At 36.7% G+C, this 19,803-nt stretch overlaps 3 protein-coding genes across 3 annotated transcripts; 1 reads left to right on the forward strand and 2 right to left on the reverse strand.

The window, feature by feature from the left end:
* Window positions 1-3,420: 3,420 nt before the first annotated feature.
* LOC140940451 (WD repeat domain phosphoinositide-interacting protein 3-like) lies at window positions 3,421-11,885 on the reverse strand. Its single transcript, XM_073389427.1, has 10 exons — window positions 11,705-11,885; window positions 11,530-11,604; window positions 9,101-9,202; window positions 7,991-8,078; window positions 7,770-7,864; window positions 7,247-7,437; window positions 6,862-6,947; window positions 5,885-5,986; window positions 4,873-4,997; window positions 3,421-3,610 (listed from the first exon to the last, which is right to left on the reverse strand). The coding sequence occupies exons 1-10, from the start codon at window positions 11,769-11,771 to the stop codon at window positions 3,507-3,509; spliced, it is 1,035 nt and encodes a 344-aa protein (XP_073245528.1). The 5' UTR covers window positions 11,772-11,885; the 3' UTR covers window positions 3,421-3,506.
* Window positions 11,886-11,937: 52 nt separating this feature from the next.
* Window positions 11,938-13,727, forward strand: LOC140941521 (cytochrome c oxidase assembly protein COX19-like). Its single transcript, XM_073390533.1, has 3 exons — window positions 11,938-12,090; window positions 12,185-12,296; window positions 13,593-13,727. Exons 1-3 carry the CDS (start codon window positions 12,018-12,020, stop codon window positions 13,678-13,680), a joined length of 273 nt encoding a protein of 90 aa, XP_073246634.1. The 5' UTR covers window positions 11,938-12,017; the 3' UTR covers window positions 13,681-13,727.
* Window positions 13,728-17,837: 4,110 nt separating this feature from the next.
* On the reverse strand, window positions 17,838-19,114 carry LOC140941536 (soluble calcium-activated nucleotidase 1-like). The gene has a single exon (XM_073390546.1). The coding sequence runs from the start codon at window positions 19,092-19,094 to the stop codon at window positions 17,958-17,960; it is 1,137 nt and encodes a 378-aa protein (XP_073246647.1). The 5' UTR covers window positions 19,095-19,114; the 3' UTR covers window positions 17,838-17,957.
* Window positions 19,115-19,803: the final 689 nt, after the last annotated feature.

The raw sequence follows: 19,803 nt of genomic DNA on the forward strand, positions 1-19,803 counted from the left end.
CCTGCACTGAAAAAAAAATATCTCGCATGACCTATAACGCTGGAAAAAAATCTTACACAGTTGAATGTTGTGGAAAAAATTCTTTCTCCAGAGTTTTGGGGAAAAAATCCTTACCCAAACCAAATCACACATACACCCCCTCAAAAGTTAAACGGACGACCCCTTACATATTTTGGGTTACAGTGGCAATAAAGTCGCGTTTCGTTGCGTTTTTTGTCTCCTGCTTTGCGGACTGAATATTACGTCTTTTTTATTTTAAAAACCCATTCCATTTCAAACCGAGAGTAAGGGAACATATAGTAGGCAGAGACGAAAGAGGTGGATCTCTAATGGCCATGAGGCAGGGGTTGTCCGTAATGGGGCTCAACTAGATTAAACTGATGAAAATTCAATAAAAGAATCCAGCATTTAAAGTCAGTGAGGTTTTTTCTATTAAAATAGTTCTCTAAATACAATTTTCATCAACTATAAACTACTCTACGCGTTAACAGTAATGGTGCCATAACCAAGTTCAAGAGCTCCATATTTTTTTCTACAGTTCACAACATCCCGGTGAACCAAGAGAAAAATACAACAGAAAGTTTTCTTAAACATGGACTCATTTCCAAATGATTTGAAAATAGTCGGCGAAAGCATTTTTTTTCGTGAAGCATTTTTGATCGCTTACGACAGTGATCAACGGGAGTTAAATAAAAGAAAACATTTTAACATTTACTTCACCATACTGTAATGAAATATTTGGTTTATACTAAAAGTTTTCATAGCAATTAAAAAAAACTATCCTGTGACTACAAAACTTGGGTTGTTTATTTCCACAATTCAGACCAAGCCATGTTACTCTTGAGAACAGTTTCTTTCACCCTATTCATGTGTATACAAACTTGCGTATTATAAAACAAACAAAGAAACAAACAAAGCAGAAAAAAGATCTCCTTAAGAACGTCACATGGTCTGAAATAGGTAAACTAACAATCTAAACTAAAAAGAATTAATTGCAAATAATATTTGAAAATTAATAAAATTAAAATTAACAAAAAAAATGTCTGTTTCCCCAGCTTCACTCGTTTGGGAGTGAGTTTTAGTTTGTTAAATATTCTCACAATAACCTACAAGGAATGTCCTGAACTCCATTATGTAATAATAATTTAATATTAAAATAGTCGCAATTAAAGAAATTTACGCATTCATAGAAATAGCACTACCTTGTGAATTTACTTTTAAATCGCTCTGTTCTCATATCGTTTAAGAGGGAATTTGTACAATCGATTCCAAAATCTCTGATAGCTTTTGAAAGCAGTAGAACCCCATCAGATTTTTATCCGTGGTCATATTAAATTACAATCTGATATCGCCAGTGAAAACGTCACTAAAAACTGACTCCAGTGCCGTAGACTACGAGCAGTCTCTCTTTTTTCTGTAGTCCGTCGAGCAAAACGCGAGACACGCAAATGGCCACGCGCGTGACTGATGCCGCCCTCGTTTCGCGCGTCTCCCGCGCGCGTGCATTGCTCTCACTAAGATCTGAAGAAAAAGAGAGACTGCTCGCAGTCTACCAGTGCCGTGTGAGCATAGCCTCGGTTAACCACAAAACAGGGTACTGATTATAAGAGCCATACTTTTTACTTTAAGTGAATAAAAGCTTATACGGTGGGTTGAATAGACCTATTCACCTATTCGGCTAACTCATAAGATTCTTTGTGTATTGTATTAGCATTATAAAGTGGCATTCACATTTAAATGATGTGGAAATTGCTGAAACAAAACGTTTTATTCTCAAAGGGTTTGAATTGGGTATAACATTGAGTTAGCCGAATAGGTCTATTGCTGTCCTGTCGATTAAAAATGTTTAGCTTGTCCAAATAATGACACCACCAAAATGGCTCATAATAATTAATATTTTCAATGTTTTTCGTAGCGATATTATTGTCTTGTAATAGAACAATAATACTAACTATAGAGGCCTGCACCTACTTACAATAGCAACCCCCTTACCCCCCGCTTCCAAGACATTTCCTGCAGAAAAAGAAGCGGGTTTTTTGACGGCATTTGTACCTTAGGTGCTACTCTAAAGGTTTTGACTGATGAAGGAGCTGCCTAACGAAATTTATCGAATTCAAACAGTGGGAACTGCTACCAAATTTAGTGAAAAGAAGGTATAACTAGCACAGTAAATACAGAACTAGGCAAGGACGGACAAATTGGAAGAAGATTACAACGGATTAGAATTGTGGCTTTTGAAAACTTGTAACCCTAACAGTTTTTCAAAGATGCTTGTCGCGTTCCTTAATGCTTAGGAGACATAATTTGTTTGACACGAAGCTGCGATTTTGTTATTCGCTTGTAGTTCCTTCACAGTAATGTTGAGTCAGTTCCACAGCGAATAAGGACGCGAATTAAAATAAGTAATTACAAAAATAAACTAGGCATCCCAGGGAGGTGACACAGGGCCCTTTCAATCTCAACTCGCTGTTAAAGCTGTAGCGACCAGCTAAACAGCTACTGTTTAAATGACCTCTGAGGCAAAAAATCGTCTAAGGATGGACCACAAACTGTGAAGTTCAAGCAAAAATACATTTTTGCAACAAAAACTAACAATAACAGATCACTGAACGAACGTCAAGGTAATCTTGACTTGGTCGTCTTTTATCTGTTTACAAAACTATTTAAAATATGTTTTGCGCATATCGCAATCTTTTTAGAAAGTCTTCGGTTAATTTTAACAACGCAAAGAGAAAATAACGAACAAAAAATTTAGCAGTATCGGCGTTTAAAGAGTGTTGTGCAAGTTATCCCTGGCTTAAAAATATAAAGGTGCTACTTTATTGGGAAACAAGTAGGTTTTGTACACTTCCGAACCTTAGCACTGTTGGAGAACATTTATCTAATTCTAAATGGACTGCTTCACCTGTTTACAAAAACATGTGAGCAAAATATATAATCTTACCCATCGTAGTACGATTTTGACTACACACACCTCATTCTTTAGCAAAATAAAGGGGCCGCGTCGGTCACGGCTGGCTCTGAGTTCATTTTGTCTATAATGCCAATAACGTGTTCCTATTGGCTATGGAACATGAGAAACTACTTTTGAATAAAAAACACAGCTTCGTGTTCAACAAACAAGTTACCTGAACATTATCGAACAATACAAAACGTTAGAACTTTAGAAAACTGTTAGGATAACAAGTTTTCAAAACTGAAGCACAATTACAATCTTCATATCTTCTTCAAGTTTTTCCATCTGTGCCTCCTTTGTATTTGGTGTGTTATTTAATATACCTTCTTTAACGTTTTGAACGGTTTTATAATTTTTTTTCAGTTAATTTTGTGGCAGTTCTCATTGTTTCGTGACATAGCTTCATGGGCGGTTAATGCACCTAATAGCTTGACTGTCCAGTCCTGTTCTTACATGACACAAAAAACAGCAGATGCATTATTTATCTAGATAGGAATTATGCATCACGAGTTCAATGATTAAAAAAATAAAAGCTAATTTAATAGTTGCCTCAGTCCCCATCTGTCATCTGAAGGAATTGTGCATAAGCATCACGTGAACATTCTCCTTTTGAGTTGAATGCAAATTTGTAATAACTTCCATCTGCACATACAGCTACAGAGAAATAACAAACAGATTTAGAAGACAGGAGATAGAATACCTTCCTGTGAAATGACTACTCAAGGCAAAACAAAAAGTGAAAGAATATTAGGTTGCCAAAGTTTAAATAAAAACTAATGTTATCAGATATGTCTAAAGCTTTTAACTACACTGCTACAAACCAGTACTCTGTAATTTTAAAAAGATTTTATGCCACTTTTTTTAAATAATGAATATAGGAATTTCATATACTTAAACCAAAAAGGAAGTTTACCCAAGACCAATCCCAGTGTGTGACTAACCAAAAATAAGTTACCAAATATTACAATGAAGTCTATCGTAAGTACTTTTCTAAAGTACTTTTTATTATATATGCTGCACGATATATGCTGCACGATCTACATGTAGCTCTAACTTTGGGGCTGGGAATGAAAAAAATAGAATGAGACCATTTAAAGCAAGATACCGAGCATTTTGTACATTCCTATGGTGATACCTGGTTGATACCCGACTGGTTAGCTGAGTTTAGAAGAGCATTGGCCTGCCGAGTGGGAGGAAGTGGGTTAAAACCCCAGCTAGACTAACCAAAGGTGGATAGCACTATCCAGTGGATAGATCTCTATCCACTGGATAGCGCAAATGGTATCCCTATTATTTATTCACTGGATAGTGATTTATCCAGTGGATAGCGCTATCCAGCTTTTGAACAACTGGGGCCAGGGACTTAAAAAAGTCACGTTATTGGCAAGGATGTGGCAAAGAAAAAGCTAAGCAGGCTTTTTTACTTGTCAAACTGGGCTTTGTACTCTATTGCACCTTTGACATTTCCCCCACGTCTTTGATTTTCTTTGCAATTTGAGCCAGCCAGTGGTAAGCTCTTTATCAGCTGGTGAAATAAGCCGACATCCAGCTCACAGAGACATCCCTGCATCGGGCGGTAAAGTTATTAAGCAGTTGGCCTTGTCTCCTTCATCCTTCTTTCATTGACCAAATGGAAGGCATTTTTGTAAGAGAAAGGGAAGAGTAGAACAAACGAATAGGGGAAGTTCCCTTAATGGTGTGGTCTACCTTACACACATCATTCATATCATGGGCTGGGTGGGTTAAAGTATAAGCTCATAAATGCACTAAGGGCGATGGCCAGTTGAACCCTTGTATGCTGACCTCCAAGCTTACTGTTAACATGTTAATAATAATAAATATAAGGAGGGCACGTCTGTTTTCCTCGCACCCATAATATTTCATTCATTCTTAAATAGGATTAACATTTAGCTTACCTATAACAGTGTTTTTCTCTGTTCCAAATGCACACACACAATGAGGATCACCAGGAACTTGAAATCTGGAAAAACTCCACTTGGAGCTGAAGTACTTTGGAAGAAAGTTATGTGCTGAAGCAAGACTAAAGAAATAGACACAAAGTGAACAGAAATTCACACTACTTTACCTCCTAAAGATATATTATTTGCCTATTATTTACAGGTTTTAAGTAACACATGTCAAATTGATGCCAGTTAATGTTGTTTTTCTTACAGGGTTTCTGATAGTATGTGATGCTGTGTTTTTGTGAAATTACTGACTTCAATTACATCCAATAGCATAATCCTAAAGCCCGCAGTCATGAGTAATGCAAGTGCAGGCATAAGCATAAATATAAGAGTAAGCATAATGCAAGCAATAGCAAAGAAGAAGCTTATGTGCTAGTTTTTAAAGCTGTGACATAAGCAGAGGCATAAGCATAAGAAACATACATCGAAGGTTCTGATATTCTTGTGTTTATGCTTAAGATCCTTACAACAATGTTCATATGAAATAAATAATCTGCACAATCTTGAATGCACTGTAAGAATTAGCAACATTGAAACATCACACGGAGCAACTGGCACATTTTACAATCAAAGTAAAAACCTAATATCAATTCAACATTAAATATTATTTTCTCCACAGACCAAAGAAATCACATGAGCAAAAAATATGATCCTTTTTGCAGCATAATGACCTCCTTGAAATTAATATACACAATTTCCTGACCATTTTTTTACACTAGTATATGTTACAAGTGAAATTTTATTTCAGGTTAACTTTGATTTAACCAAGGTGGGGGGAATTCTCAGAAGACAAACTAGAAATTGAGAATCAACCTAGGTTGAAAACTCTTAACCCATAATCAACTTTGACCTGTAACATATACATCAGAAGGTCTGCTTTTATGACTAAAGACAATGTTTAGGGTATGAAATGCATGGTTGCAAAGTATACTGTAACCAGAAGGGGAAAGCACAATCATACCTTGACTGTTTGTTTTTCTTGGGTTCTTCAATATCAAATATGTGCACAGTGCCATGGTCACTGGATACACAAAGCAGTTCTGAATCATGGTTAAAGTTGATACTGTGAATGAATCAAAAGTAGAAGGCTCCTTACCTTAAAGCAAAATAAAAAGTCATGTGGTCTGACTGACTTTTAGCATAAAACAACCAAATCTAGCCATAAAATGTTGAATCACATAAAAAAGCCAGCAAACAACAACTTTTAGGTTTTTTGATTAACCCATTCACCCCTGAACTCCCCATAACTGCCTGTGCAGATCCATGCGTCCCTTCTACCGCTTGTAACCTCATCAGTTTTAATGGTCAAGGACAACTTTGTCAGCTATAAACTTTGGAAGGTTGATCAGATCTTTCAAGCCATACCAGAATGAGCATGATTGAGATTTGGTCAAGGAGGCCAGAGAAAAAGGCAAAAAACCATGACACGATTGACCCAAAAATTCCCATGAAATCTTGTTCCACTACCCACTGGCCTTTCCTAAGTTCCCGAAAGCTTTTCCAAAAACTTTTTCCACTGAAATGAAGTCCACTGAATGCCCAGCAAAAGAAAGAAAATTAGCAAAAGAAGAGGGAACTGGGGGGAGCAAATATTTTGCTTTCTGCACATAGCCAGAATTCAAATGCTAATGTTTTGCATCCAGTGGATAAAAGGGCCATGAAGTGTCAACCTATAAAATTATTGGCTCTGTGGTAAGTTTTTGCTCTTTATAGCAGACTGTCACCACACAAAATGGCTTGACTAGCTTCAGAGTGCATTTTCAGCAAAACTCCCGGGAGCAAATGGGCTAAAAGCATTCACTGCATAATCAAACATTGAAATTCTAACCCTAGGTAATTTTTTGGACCTGCATGGGTAATGTCAACCTTTTCCAGGAGGTACAAGAAATCAAGATTTTGCTGTATAAGTGTTTCTTTCCTTATTAATTAAGTTCTTACCAGTAAATATTAGCACTTCCAGACCCACGCCTTAGCTCATGAAGTTGTGTTCCACTACTTGTATCAAACACTCTTATTAAAGTTCCCTAGGGATAAACAATATCCATTACTATTTGCAGTAGTTCAGTGACAATCTGATTAAGGCACACTTTCCAGTGTTGACTCATTAAGGGATGCAAAGAGAATTGAGTAAGAAGAGGCATTGGAATAATTGACTGTCTGAATACTTTGGCAGCACTGTTTGTGAGTAATGTTTCAGTACTATCATTAATAACCATAAAAATTTACAATGTAAAAATAGGTCACTGTAAAGACACTCAAAGGTGTCACTTTGATTGCTACAAGAGGCCAGTTTCATCACAGCAAATTAAGTATTTTAACATACCTTTTCTGAGGCTGTAGCAAGCCTTGTTCCCTGTAAATTCATTGCTATGCAGCTCAGTGCTGCCTCATGAGCTGCAATCTCTTGTGGAGGTCGTTCTGTGTTGGCCAAATCAACAATCTGTACATGGCCTGTCTTTCGTGCAGGAAATGCTAATAATGAGTTGTTGCTGCTTGGACATAGCACACACAAACCTAATAAAATAAGGCAAAAACAATTTGTTTTTTATTTTTATTTTAGGGAAGAGGACAAAAAAAGCCCTAATCTATAAATTCAACACCCTACACTTAAAATCAGTATGTTCTAAACGAGACGATAAAAAATCCAAAACTGGCCTTTGAAAAGTCACTGCAAAGTAAAACAAACTTTCCAGTAGTTTCTGTTTCTCTTTGAAAACGCATGTTAATCGCAGGTCTGTCTGTCTGCGGTCATAATTGAGCACAGACTCACATACTAAATTCAGTGTACAGTAAAGATAAATAGTTTGAAATGAGACAACTGATCAATGATACAATGATAACTACACCTTTAGGATTCAGAGCTGTTTCAAACACATGGAGCTGCTGAGGATTTTGAGTGAAGGTGAAGACTTTTATGAGCTCTGCAAGCACAACAACTATCCTAAAAAGAGAAGCAGTGAAATTAAATGTTATCAGTGAATAGCAGGGCTTTGTTATGATCGACTTAGCTGCTAAAGAAACAATAAGCCATCCATTGATCAGAATCAGCTGCTCATTTGTAACATACCTGTCTCTTCTCAGTTTCACAGCTTTAACGTCACTTGAAAAATCCAACTCAATGACACATTTCTTCTTCAAATCATCCCAGACCATCACTAGGATGAAACAAGATGCCAAATAAACAAATGGGGGAAATTTAACAAAGACAATAAAGTAAATAGACCAACCATTAAATCTTGTGATAAGGTAATCTTGTGATAATAAATTAGAACTGCAAGAACCAAGTAAATGACCAGCTTTCATGTTAGTTGCTCAATTGGTAGAGCACTGATGATTGGGGGGGAGGTTAGCTCAGAAAAGCAAAAAACAGCTACTTTAAGATCCCTATAATTCTTCATATCATACAAAAGCCAAATTCAGTGATAATTTTAACCCAAAATATTTCTAAATTCAGTAAGTTCAACTTTTCACCCAAAAATATTTCTTAGTTCTTAAAGTCTTTTAAGTTTCAACCTTCTCATAGACTTTCCTGAAACATTTGCTTATTTCATGGGCAGGTTTTTTCCCTGCTGATACTCCTCAAAAAGTAAATGACATCCATTGAGCAATATTTTTTCCATAGCCTTGCAATCACTCCATTCCTTTGCAGTTAGTAATTAAGCAATTTCATCTTCACAGAGCAGTGAACTAGCTTTCACCAATATAATAGGAAGATAGCTTTTATGAAAATAACTGAAGTTTCAAGGACTTGGAAGGGGATCTGAATAGCACTTCATCAGGATCACAATTGAAGAACACAGAGCCATCTTTGCTAGGAGCAATACCATGTGCATGTTACGAGAAACTAAGGTGTTTCCATTGATTTTTTTCAGAAATCTCATTTTGGACCAGTTTAATTTCCACCAAAAGTCACTTCTGCTGCATAAATTCATTTCCAAAAGTCACTATAAATTCTTGCTACATTGCAAGCCATTTTCCAGGGCTGAAACTAACCCTATAATTCGCTAAAATTTTCTACTTCCTGTAGCAATAGAGGTAATACAATTTGTTTTTTCATTTTTTCTTTTTCGCTGATCATTCCTGCATAATTGACATTAATTTTTGTAGGGGTTTTAAAGAAAGAGTTAAAGTCAATAAGAAAAGGTAAAATATTTCTAATAGTATAGTTTATTGTTACCTTTATTTTTGGGATACTTGGGATTTTGCCCTCCTCCCACAAGCGCAAGATAGTTGCAACGAAAAAGCATCTCAACATAGTTGATTCCTCCATCAGGAAAATCTGTAAGAAAATTGACTATTAATAAACACAACTGGTTCAGTCTACAGATCTAAAGTAGCTTAATAAATCCTTAATATAGTCTATATAGCAGTTAGTCTGATGATAAACACAAATAGCAAATAGTTCCTTATGTATGCCAGACAGACAGATTAAACTTGGAGTATTAACAACATGCCAACCAGTTTACTTTATCATATCTCTTGTACAAAAACGGTTAAAGAATAAAACAGATCACATCATTCTGTGTTAACTGTTACTGAAAAAACAAGGCCCTACTTTCCTCACCTCAGCAACGAAAAAAAAACCTTCTATGGTAAAAGGAGCTGTGATTACTTTATACTTAAGAATTCCAACAATGAGGCCACCGTTGTGCCATGGAAACTAGTGCCGCACTAAAAGAGTGGTTGTAACAGGGTTGAGACATTCATTGTCATTCAGTTTAGATGATTTTCTCAGTCCCTATTGAGTGTAAATTCTAAAGACAGAGTAGTTGTGCTAATTCTCCACCTGAATTTATCTAGTTTGAATTAGTGTCATGTACAAAGGTTTTATTTTTCATTTGAAATTTTCTGTCATAAGCTTGATGCAACTGGTCTCGTGACCTTTGAGGACAACACCAACATCCCTCTCTCTGCCATAGGCACTGATCAGGGTGTAAAGTAAGTCAGTGTTACAGCTTGCCTTTTGAGGAAGCTGCAGTTAGCAAGCACTACAGGGACATAGCCAGGATTTTTTCAGAGGTGTGCACAATTCTCCAAATGCCCCTGCCCCCCTCCCCCCCCTTCCAAATGTTCCCAAACGTAATTATTTATAACATTCTTTGTCGCCTATTTGGGTTCATTGACTGAAGCAAGGCAATCGGTTTTCCATAACTTAAGGCTAAATTTACAAACGCAGATGTGTGAGTCCAAAATTAAAATGTCCCGGTTTGGTCAAGTCTCCAGAGATTTTGAATCAAAAATTGAAAACAACACTTTGAATCAAATTAATTTTTAAGTCCACTAATATGTTTTGTTGGATGTAGAACAAACCATTCCTCCAACAAATCATGAAACGTTTCCTTCTTTGCTCATAAGTGTTTGCAGTAAAACCATGTTCATGTCACGTTCATAAACATAGGGTGCTTTAAGAATAATCCCGGCCAATGTGCTTGATCCCAACAGTCTTACGTAAAAATTGGGGACTGTGAACAGTCTGATGCCAGCAAGCCCACTCCACCCCACCCCCAGCCCCAGCCTGAGGAGGGGAGTGTGTTAACAAGTACTCATTGGTTTAATACTGACAGGCTACCATAATATGAAGTAAAAAAACAAACACAAACATAAAATAAAGAAAGTGAAAACGCATAGCGGCAACCAATTATTGTTTCATAAATGCTAACCACAGTGGACAGTAGCTTGCCATGGAAAACTGAAAAGTTTCTATTGTTAATGCACTAGGGACTTGTGCATGACTCTTCATGTTCGTACCTTGTCAACAAAAACAACAATAAATAGAATACTCTACTGATAAGATAATTTCCTGCCTTTCAATTTTCAGTTTAAAGGAAACTGATTTCTGACCCGAAATGCAGTGGACTGGTTTTAGGGAGACTCTCTTAATTTTGGTGCAATTAAATTTGTACAAAAATCGCTAAATTTGCTAAATTAAAGTGTTGCCAAAATTTCATGTAATAAGGTATCTACACCCCTGTATTAGCCTATGAGTTATTAAAACTAGCCTGAAAAAATTTCTGACTAACAGGATATATAATTAATTAACTTGTTATTTAATGGTTTTTTTATTACCAGCTTTATCAATTCACTGTAATAATAATTCAATTTATTAGATCAGCTTGAAAAACAGCTTTCAAACCACATGAACAATTTTTCTTACACTACTTCTGTAATTTGAATTTCCCCAAAAAATTCACTTAAGCACTCACAAAATCCACTAGCCACATGTACAGAGACTCTCTGACAGGACTTTCTTTGCATACTGGTACATTATATTACTTTCTGATTATATAAACATTGACATTTTTTCTGTGGTGTCCAGGTTTTTGGGCCCACCTTTTAATCAAAATCTCCAGATTCTCAGTTTGGTAGGTCTGTTATATAAGAATAACGTCCAGGTTTTGAATTAGCAAAGCTTGTTTCCTTCAGGAGATATAAGACTACTTTACTGCCCTCTAGAGAGGGAAATTGTAAAATGGGTCTTTGAAGGTAGAAAAGTTTAACAGCTTAAAGCTAGTACCTACTAATCTACCTACCATGCATGATGATGACAGCAAAAGATCAATTTAATAACCTAATTAGTACGTTGGAGAACCACTGATAATATCATACCTTGGCGTTCTTTTTCCTTCAAAGGATCGCAATTGTATATCCTAAAACCTTTTTCCATGCCACAGGCAAAACAACCTTATGTTCAAAGAAGGAAGTATGCAAGAATTGTCAGTCGTGTCGCATCATCACGACATAAGGTTACATCCATCTCAAGAATGTACCAAAAACACAATACCTTGGTCTTGATTGAAGCCTGCAAACAACAGCCCATTGCCATACGAATTTGTGTGGCTGATATTCATTCTCCTCAGATACCTACTAAATCCAAACGAGAAAACTCACACATTTCTTAACTTTAATAAGAGAACGGGAACAACTTTATAGTCTGCCATCTTGAATTTACGCACCCCACGTGATTGGTCCGACTAGTTCCTTTTAGAAGTATCCCAGAATCCAGTTGGAGTAACAGCAACAAATATGGCGGCCAATGCGAAGTGGAAATCTTGATGTATTAACATTTTAAACCCTTATTTAGAGCTCGTGTGGTTATGAATCCTGGAAGCAGAAAAATATTTCAAGCGAAGCCACCGGATAAGGGAAGCTTCCCTTTAGATCATGATGGTAAGTGGAAATTTTGAGAGAAATGGCGGTGGAGTGTTCATATAATGGCGCGCTGAAAATTATAGTGATACCTATAAAATATATGTTATAACAGGTGAATGTAAAGAATACATGAAGAAATATATGAACTGCTTGAAGAAAAACAAGAATGACAACCATAAGTGCAGAACAGAGTCAAAGGATTACCTTCAGTGTAGGATGGACAGGTACCCCCTGAGATAATTTGGGTAATTTATTGATTGTACGGGGATACCAATATAAATAGATGAATGAATGAGTGGGTCAGTCAGTCAGTGAGTCAGTCAGTATATGAATGAATGAATGAATGAATGAGTGAATGAATGAAAGAATGAATGAATAAAATGTAGGGGGCCCATGTACAGTGTGGGGCCATAAAATATTAATCATCAAATTACCAAACGTGTCAACATTATTTATATACTACATTTCGAAGATTTTAAGAAATCCGTATATAATCACATTTTAACCAGCTTTTGCAAATCAGGCGAGAACAATGGATTTTCTTAACTGGGTAAGGTTTTTTAAAACCTCCACACTGGGTAGTTTATTGAAGGTCTTTGAGTAACATAACTGTATCAATCAATCATCTTCACCTATGTGTAAGAATTTTCCACACAAGGACTACAGTTTCGAGGATTCTGAAAATTACACCTTTCACCTAGCATCCAAGTTCAGCTTTTCATTCTTAACACGATTATGTCTAGACTTGCACTAAGTCTACCCCTTGTTATTAAGGGGTAAAATTATGTCGCACACGAAGTGAGCATTGGATGCAACCTAAGTGAACAGTAAAACAAATCCATGCAACTTTGAAGGTCGTTTGAAATTGAGTCGCTTTATTTAAATAACCCAGTTTTATAAACTATTCTGACCAGGTTACAAATAATTAGAGGAATTTTTTACCAGGTTATTAAAAAACTAACCTGATTGCTAAGTGTGGCCACAACAAATGTAAACTTGCAGAAAACATTCAACTGAAACACCTAAATAAATATTGCACTTAACCTTTAGTATCTTCAAATTTCAAAGGAATTATTTTGATAACTTTACCATCTTGAAACATTGTCGGAGACTCAGTGTCAGTCAGTCAGGTCAGGAGAAATGATGTATTTGTTATGCCAATCCTCTTGTCCTGACTGACTGTCACTGAGTCTCCAAGAATGTACTTCAGCTTAATATTTACTATTTAGATGACATGTTGAGAGTGATTGCTGAGACATATTCTCCTTACATGATACAAGTTAGAAATAGCAGTTACTGTAAAATTCCAAAAATAAGCCCTGGGGCTTTTATTTTTCGAAGGCCCTTTTTGAGGGGCTTATATTTGGAGGGGTGATTTAATGGAGGGTTTTTTGTGTTACTGGTGTGGAGGGGCTTATACATGGAGGGGCTTATTTTCGGAATTTTACGGTAGTTTACTTCAGGTAAGAATAGCAAGAATGGCTGTAAAGAAATATTTTATTTTACTGTTTACTTTGTAGACAACTTATGGCAAAGGAAGACTTTCGAAGACTTGGGTATTCTGAGGATTCAAGCTCAAAGGGTGATTCTGCAAATTTGGGAAACTAAAGAACTATGGATTGTCAAGCTGACACTAGCAACTAGAGTTGCATAGTTTCCAATGATGTACGTACCTGCAGCAATGTTCCATTAAGTGCTCCACTTTTCCTTCATAACATTGCACTGATTTATCATTGATAGCAGTATTGTATGGTTGGCTCCATGAGTTGTTGATATGAAGCAAATCCTATTTTTTGACTGTCAACAGTTACAGTTTTCATATGTGATAAACAAAAAATAGCTGAAAGAACTTAAAGAAGGGTTACTTGCATTTGGGTATTTGCATTGTTTTCAGCTATTCCATAAGTACCTTTCTTTCCTTTTCTTTGGTTTTCTATTTTGTTTTTTTGTATTTATCTGCAACAACTTGGCCAATATCCAGCCATATGGGCCTACATGTAATACTCGGTAATGAGAACTGTAGTCTTTTGTACTTCATATTTTTCTGTTTTACATCCTGTTTTCTACTGTTGTCACACAGGCTTGTTACTAGGTCCATACTCACTCCATTTAACAGCTCTAAGATCACCATTATTTTTCTGCTAATAAAGTCACTATACATGTTAAAGAAAATAAGTTAATAAATTCCTTCGAGACCTTGAATTAAGAGTTTGTGCAACTTACTATGTAAGATACATGTACTCTGTATTAAGAAAGGTAGTCTGTAAATACATAACCCAATATGAGTTTTCTTAGATAAATTAAAGCAGTTGTGCCTGTGTATTTTAACAGGTTGTCATGTTCAGCTTTAGCCGCCTTGACCTTACTGTTACTTTGGCAAAATTTACACCTTTGAAAATACAACTGACCCATCAACACTAAAACATCATAAGTTTCATTTCTTACCCAACGAATCCAATTTATTTAGGTGTCAATATATTTAGCTCAAAAATCATATTACTGAGGGCAAAGGTTTTGTGTTCCCTACTGAAGATGGCATTGCTATGTGGTCATCCTTATCATGCAGATTTCGAGCCATTTGTGGGGCAAAGGCCTTGAGAGTTAGTCTTATAATAATAAATAATAATAATTAACAAATAATATTTATAGAGGGAGCCCAACTCGCCAAGGCGGTTTTCAGTGGGGCGCTCATGCATTAATTTGACTAATTAATTAATTATTACAAAAAAAGTAAAAATAATATGTTTACAAGTAAAAAAAAAAATTTAAAAATTGCTCAAGAAATCAAACCTTTGACCTCCCACTTTGCAGACCAACACTCTGCTAACTTATCTAACAATAAAGAACACTTTTACTGATGAAATGATGTCATTTAACTTTGCTGAACTGGTCCTAGCTCCTGCAAAGTTTTGAACATCTCGTCCTCAAATTTTGCTTTTGAAAGTATGCCAAAGCTTGGAGGAACGTCACTGCTTCACTGGAAACAAAAACAATTGCAGTTCTGTTTGTATTACCAGTGAAGTTTTCTAGGGGTAGACGGGAGAAAATACATAGTACCTTTACAAATAAAAAGAGGGTGAGAGAGAGAAAAAAGAAAGATAATCTTCCTTGTCTTCTCCTCTTCTCTGTTTTCCTCTGAGGTTTTTCGGCCAAGTTTTTTATGACTTTAATTCTTTTTCTTTAATACTGGTGACCAGAATAACACCAACAACAACCTTTATTATTACATCCAACTAGAGAATTCTACATTTTTTGATCACCAAGGGAAAGAAAAGAAGAAATTGTTACAGTCGATACATTATGATAGCAAGGATGTCTAGGAGCTAAATTAACAAACATTATTTTTCGTACTAGCGCCTAGCTATAAAATGATATTTTTAGCACAGTGGTGACAGGTAAAATAGTAGCAAAGAACAAAACAACAACAAATTAAGTAAATAAATAGCACACACACATTACACACTACATGGAGAAAAGGACAAATATGGTCAACTTTCAAATCGACGAATTTTGTGTTAGTAAGCGTGGGAAGGAGAAATTTGGGAGGTCTTTGAAATGATGGGGAAGATCTTTCCAGAGGTCAACAGCTATAGATTGGAAGAAGAGTGGCTCAAAAAGGATATATGAATAGTTTTTTAGAGTTTCTTGGCATTCTTTATCTCATACAAACTACTACTGTAATCTAACAGAACAATTATTTCCTTATGCAATATATGATTCATAGTTGCTAAGGTTCAATAAATTTGCAGTTTCCTTCTCAGAAGGATGGAACGATAAAATGCAGGTCGGTTTTTATTCCCTGGCAAATATGACACAGAATAAAACAGTATTTACCACAAAAGTCCAATCCCAATATTTATCACAGTTTATGCATAATATATTACAACACAATATGTTATCCTCTTTTCACAGTATGAATATTACAAGCACTTGAAAGGATAATCTTTAATATAGGTAAACATGTGCTATAGTGAACTTTCATGAGTGTGGAACATAAGGTAGACACACTTTATACCAGTCACACACTTTCATTATCATCATCATCAGCAGCATAAAAATAATGTACATCACTGTAAAAACAATATGGTTTAAACAAAGGGTAAAACACTCCTGAGTGGTGTCCTGTTCATTTCACTACACTGTACATGCATTGACGTGCCAATATTATCTCATTAAGTAAAGGGCTTTTAAAGCCTATTTTTTTTTAAAAAATACTAATGACTGGTGAAATTGAATATAAGGTCTGTGCTAAGTGATGTTTGATTATGGTAAAATTGTGTTTTTTTGGGCATACTTAGGTTTCTGTAAGCCTGGAATAGGCCCTTTGCAGCTAGCCATTCACATGGTACAAAACTGCCACACCAGCAGTCGCACTAGGACAAGACAAATAAAAGGCATACACAATTTTAAATGGTAATTTCCTTTGTTTGTCTTGTCCCAGTATGACTTTTGCTTTCCAGCATGGCGGTTTTGTACCACATGAACGACCACCAGATCATCATCATCATCAAAGTCATTAAAGCACTATCAGCATTTATCAATGCACAGACCTACCATACTGTGTTTATGAGGTGTACTGTGCATTTTTAAGGCTATAATCAGAATACCCTAACTAAATTGAAAGCAGATGACAGTGAAAAACTCCAAGAGTTTATACTATATTCCTCCACTTTCCAGTTAATTAATACATCAAAAATAATAAGGAAATAATTTACAGGAAAAAAGTGAAAAATGCTGGATAGCACTGTCAATCAGATAAATCACTATCCAGTGGATAAAAATTAGCTAAAGCAATACTGCACTGGACAGAGATTTATCAGATGGATAACATTATCCACCTTTTGAGCAACTGGGGCCAGATGAGGAGATAATACTTCCCAACCTGGAAATAATACCTTAATGTATAGACTAAAGAAAATGCCTGATTGTCATATAATTTACGGTGGTCCAAATTGATTATAGTAAAACAAAATTGTCAATGTTAATGTGCATATGTGCATATAATGCCCTTCGAATGAATGTGCTAAGTTTTCACCTAAACTTTTTAGTATAAAAATGTGGAAATTTTACAATACAAGAGAAAAGACCTGCTTTGACAGGCTATTTGCTATCTTATTAAAACCTAAAACTTGTCTTTGCATCAATTGCATTCCAAACATAATGGTCCTGCAGTCCTGTTATTTAAGATGACATTTAGGCATTAAAACTGTTTCCCGTCGTCTGTTGCTATGAATGGCAAGGACGACCATGGATTTGAAACTTGAAAACATTGGGCCAAGTTTTCCAACTTGCAATGCACCAAAAAAAAATTTTATGGTTAGTGTTCCCTGATGATATTTGTCTAATATCTTCTTCAAAAATAAACAGGAGTATTTTTTTGAATGGGTAAAGGTTTTAAGTAATGACTGCACAGTAGCACTGAATTGACCTAAAACAGCAAATATCGTAAAATTCTGAAAATAAGCCCCAGGGCATATATATTTTTCAAAGGCCCTTTTTGAGGGGCTTATCTATTGAGGGAAATTTGCGTTTCAGAATCAATTGAGCTGGCCTTATAGTTGGAAGTAAATTTACCGTTTCTACTTTGTTTTACTTTGTATTTGAGGGCAATTTTCCAAGTACAAGCCCCCTGGGGGCTCATATTTGGAGAGGCGATTTAACGGAGGGTTTTTTGCATTTACTTACAGGTTTGGGGGGCTTATATTTGGAGGGGCTTATTTTCGGAATTTTACGGCATATCCTCACTACATAGCCCCTTTTTAACTGGACACCTACTGTTTGGTTGGTCTCTTCCGCTCTTCAGTTACATTTGACTCTATGTTAAGTAAGGCTTACAAGCACTGGTCACAGAGTCTATCCTTAGGACAGCTGATTGCATATGCTCCTTATATAAATTCAATTCCTTCAAACTTATTGTCACCAATATGGGTCTCAGGCATGATCATTTTTCCAGAAATATCATAAGCAACAATGTAAGAACGAATAGTTCCCCTGTCTTCTTCTGTCTTGAGAGCCACAAATAATTTATCATCAGTTCCTGGAATAAACTTGAAAGATGAAAATCCGTGAGTCAAATTAAGTTCACCAATGGTGCGCACATGGAAATTTGTGAAGTGCTCATCACATGATATCATGACGTTGGTTGCACGATGTTCATCATCTTTTTCATTGTAAGACTCATGGCTTGCTCTCCTTGGTAAGAAAAACCACTTCTTATGTTTATCACTCCAGTTTGCTGCCTCATGGATAACATACCCCGGGTACTTGATACCAAGGGCCCCTCTCAAAGCCTCATATCTGGACACCCAATCATGATGCACCACATCACCATTAGGCCCTATACTTTTAACCCATTGTGGGTTATGATTTTGGAAAACTCCTTCTGTTGTTGTCCATTCTTTTCCGAGGCCTCCAACATAGAGAGTCTTCCCTTTAACTACCATCCATTCCGCTTTAAAACCCTTCTCCTCCGTTCCATCGCCGTCCGGTAAAATTACCCAAGCTACTGTACCCTTGTCTTTAATTTCAAACACAACTCCAGTGCGATCATCAACGGCATACAATTTTCCATTAAAAACTATTAGTTCTGACAGCTCCATCCCTCTTCCTTTCTGAGACAAAGTAGAGGATAGTACTACAATATCTTTATCCCATTCCACAGTTACCTGACCATTCTTCTTCAGGGTCAAGTAGCCCCGTTTGTAATGGCTTGTCCACGTGTTCTTCTTTGAAGTCGATTTGGAGTTTTCATCAAGATCCGCTATAATTCCAATTCTAAACCTCCTTCCGTCGGACGTAACTTCTGGACGACTAAGTGGATATGTGCTGTTGTATTTCCTTTCACAAGCGGTTCTGTGGTAATAGTCGATGCTTTCACTGTTGATTGCAGTAGCTTCATAGTCGGGATTGCCAGAGAACCACCAGTATAAAAGCGCAACACTGAAGCTTAAAAGAACTCCTATAAAAGCACATTTTCGAATCACCTGTTGTAAATCGCTGGGAGTGGAATTTCGGCGGTTCATTTCGAAAATAACGCAAAGTTCATGCACAGGCTGAATGCAATCCTTCAAGCGTCAATTACAAGCGTCTCAAGCTCCTCTAATCTCGTTCCCAGGGTCTTCCTCCTTCCCACAGAAAAACGGTCGGGGGGGGGTGGGGGCGCGGGGAAAGACGGAGATCTGGCACGCACCCTAGGTGCATGCGATATGAGACGTTAATCTGCGGACTAAATCCACGGAAGACTCAAAAATCGCTCATCTGTACATTACTTCATCAAAACCGTGCGTTCTCTGCATAACTCGTTTGACGCCAAAATAGTTTGTAGTCTACAAATCAATAATCATCCTATGCGATGCACTGTCCTAGGGACCCGGGAGTACTGTAGCGCTAGGAACATCGACACACTGTCAACTGATGAAGGCTTTTCAGGCTTTTTACCTTCATTTCAGAAAGGAAAGGTCTATTACAGCAAGTAGCACATAATGAAGTGTCTGCATTACCGAGGTTGACTTTCGATGACAATCTGTTGATTGGGCAAGAAACTAGAGTCCGTTGTACGCACTTACCGGGCCTCAGTTTGGGCTAAAAATAAGGGGGGTCCCGGGCTCTTCCCCTCGATCCGCCACTGGTCCGAATTAAGAGGATTGAATTTAGACAGTTTAGAGAAACTGTGTAATGGGCTTTTCCCACGGACAAATAAAACTGTCCGTAATGATGGGGGGGGGGGGGGAG

This window comes from Porites lutea, chromosome 6 (assembly GCF_958299795.1).
Source record: "Porites lutea chromosome 6, jaPorLute2.1, whole genome shotgun sequence".
Taxonomy (NCBI): domain Eukaryota; kingdom Metazoa; phylum Cnidaria; class Anthozoa; order Scleractinia; family Poritidae; genus Porites; species Porites lutea.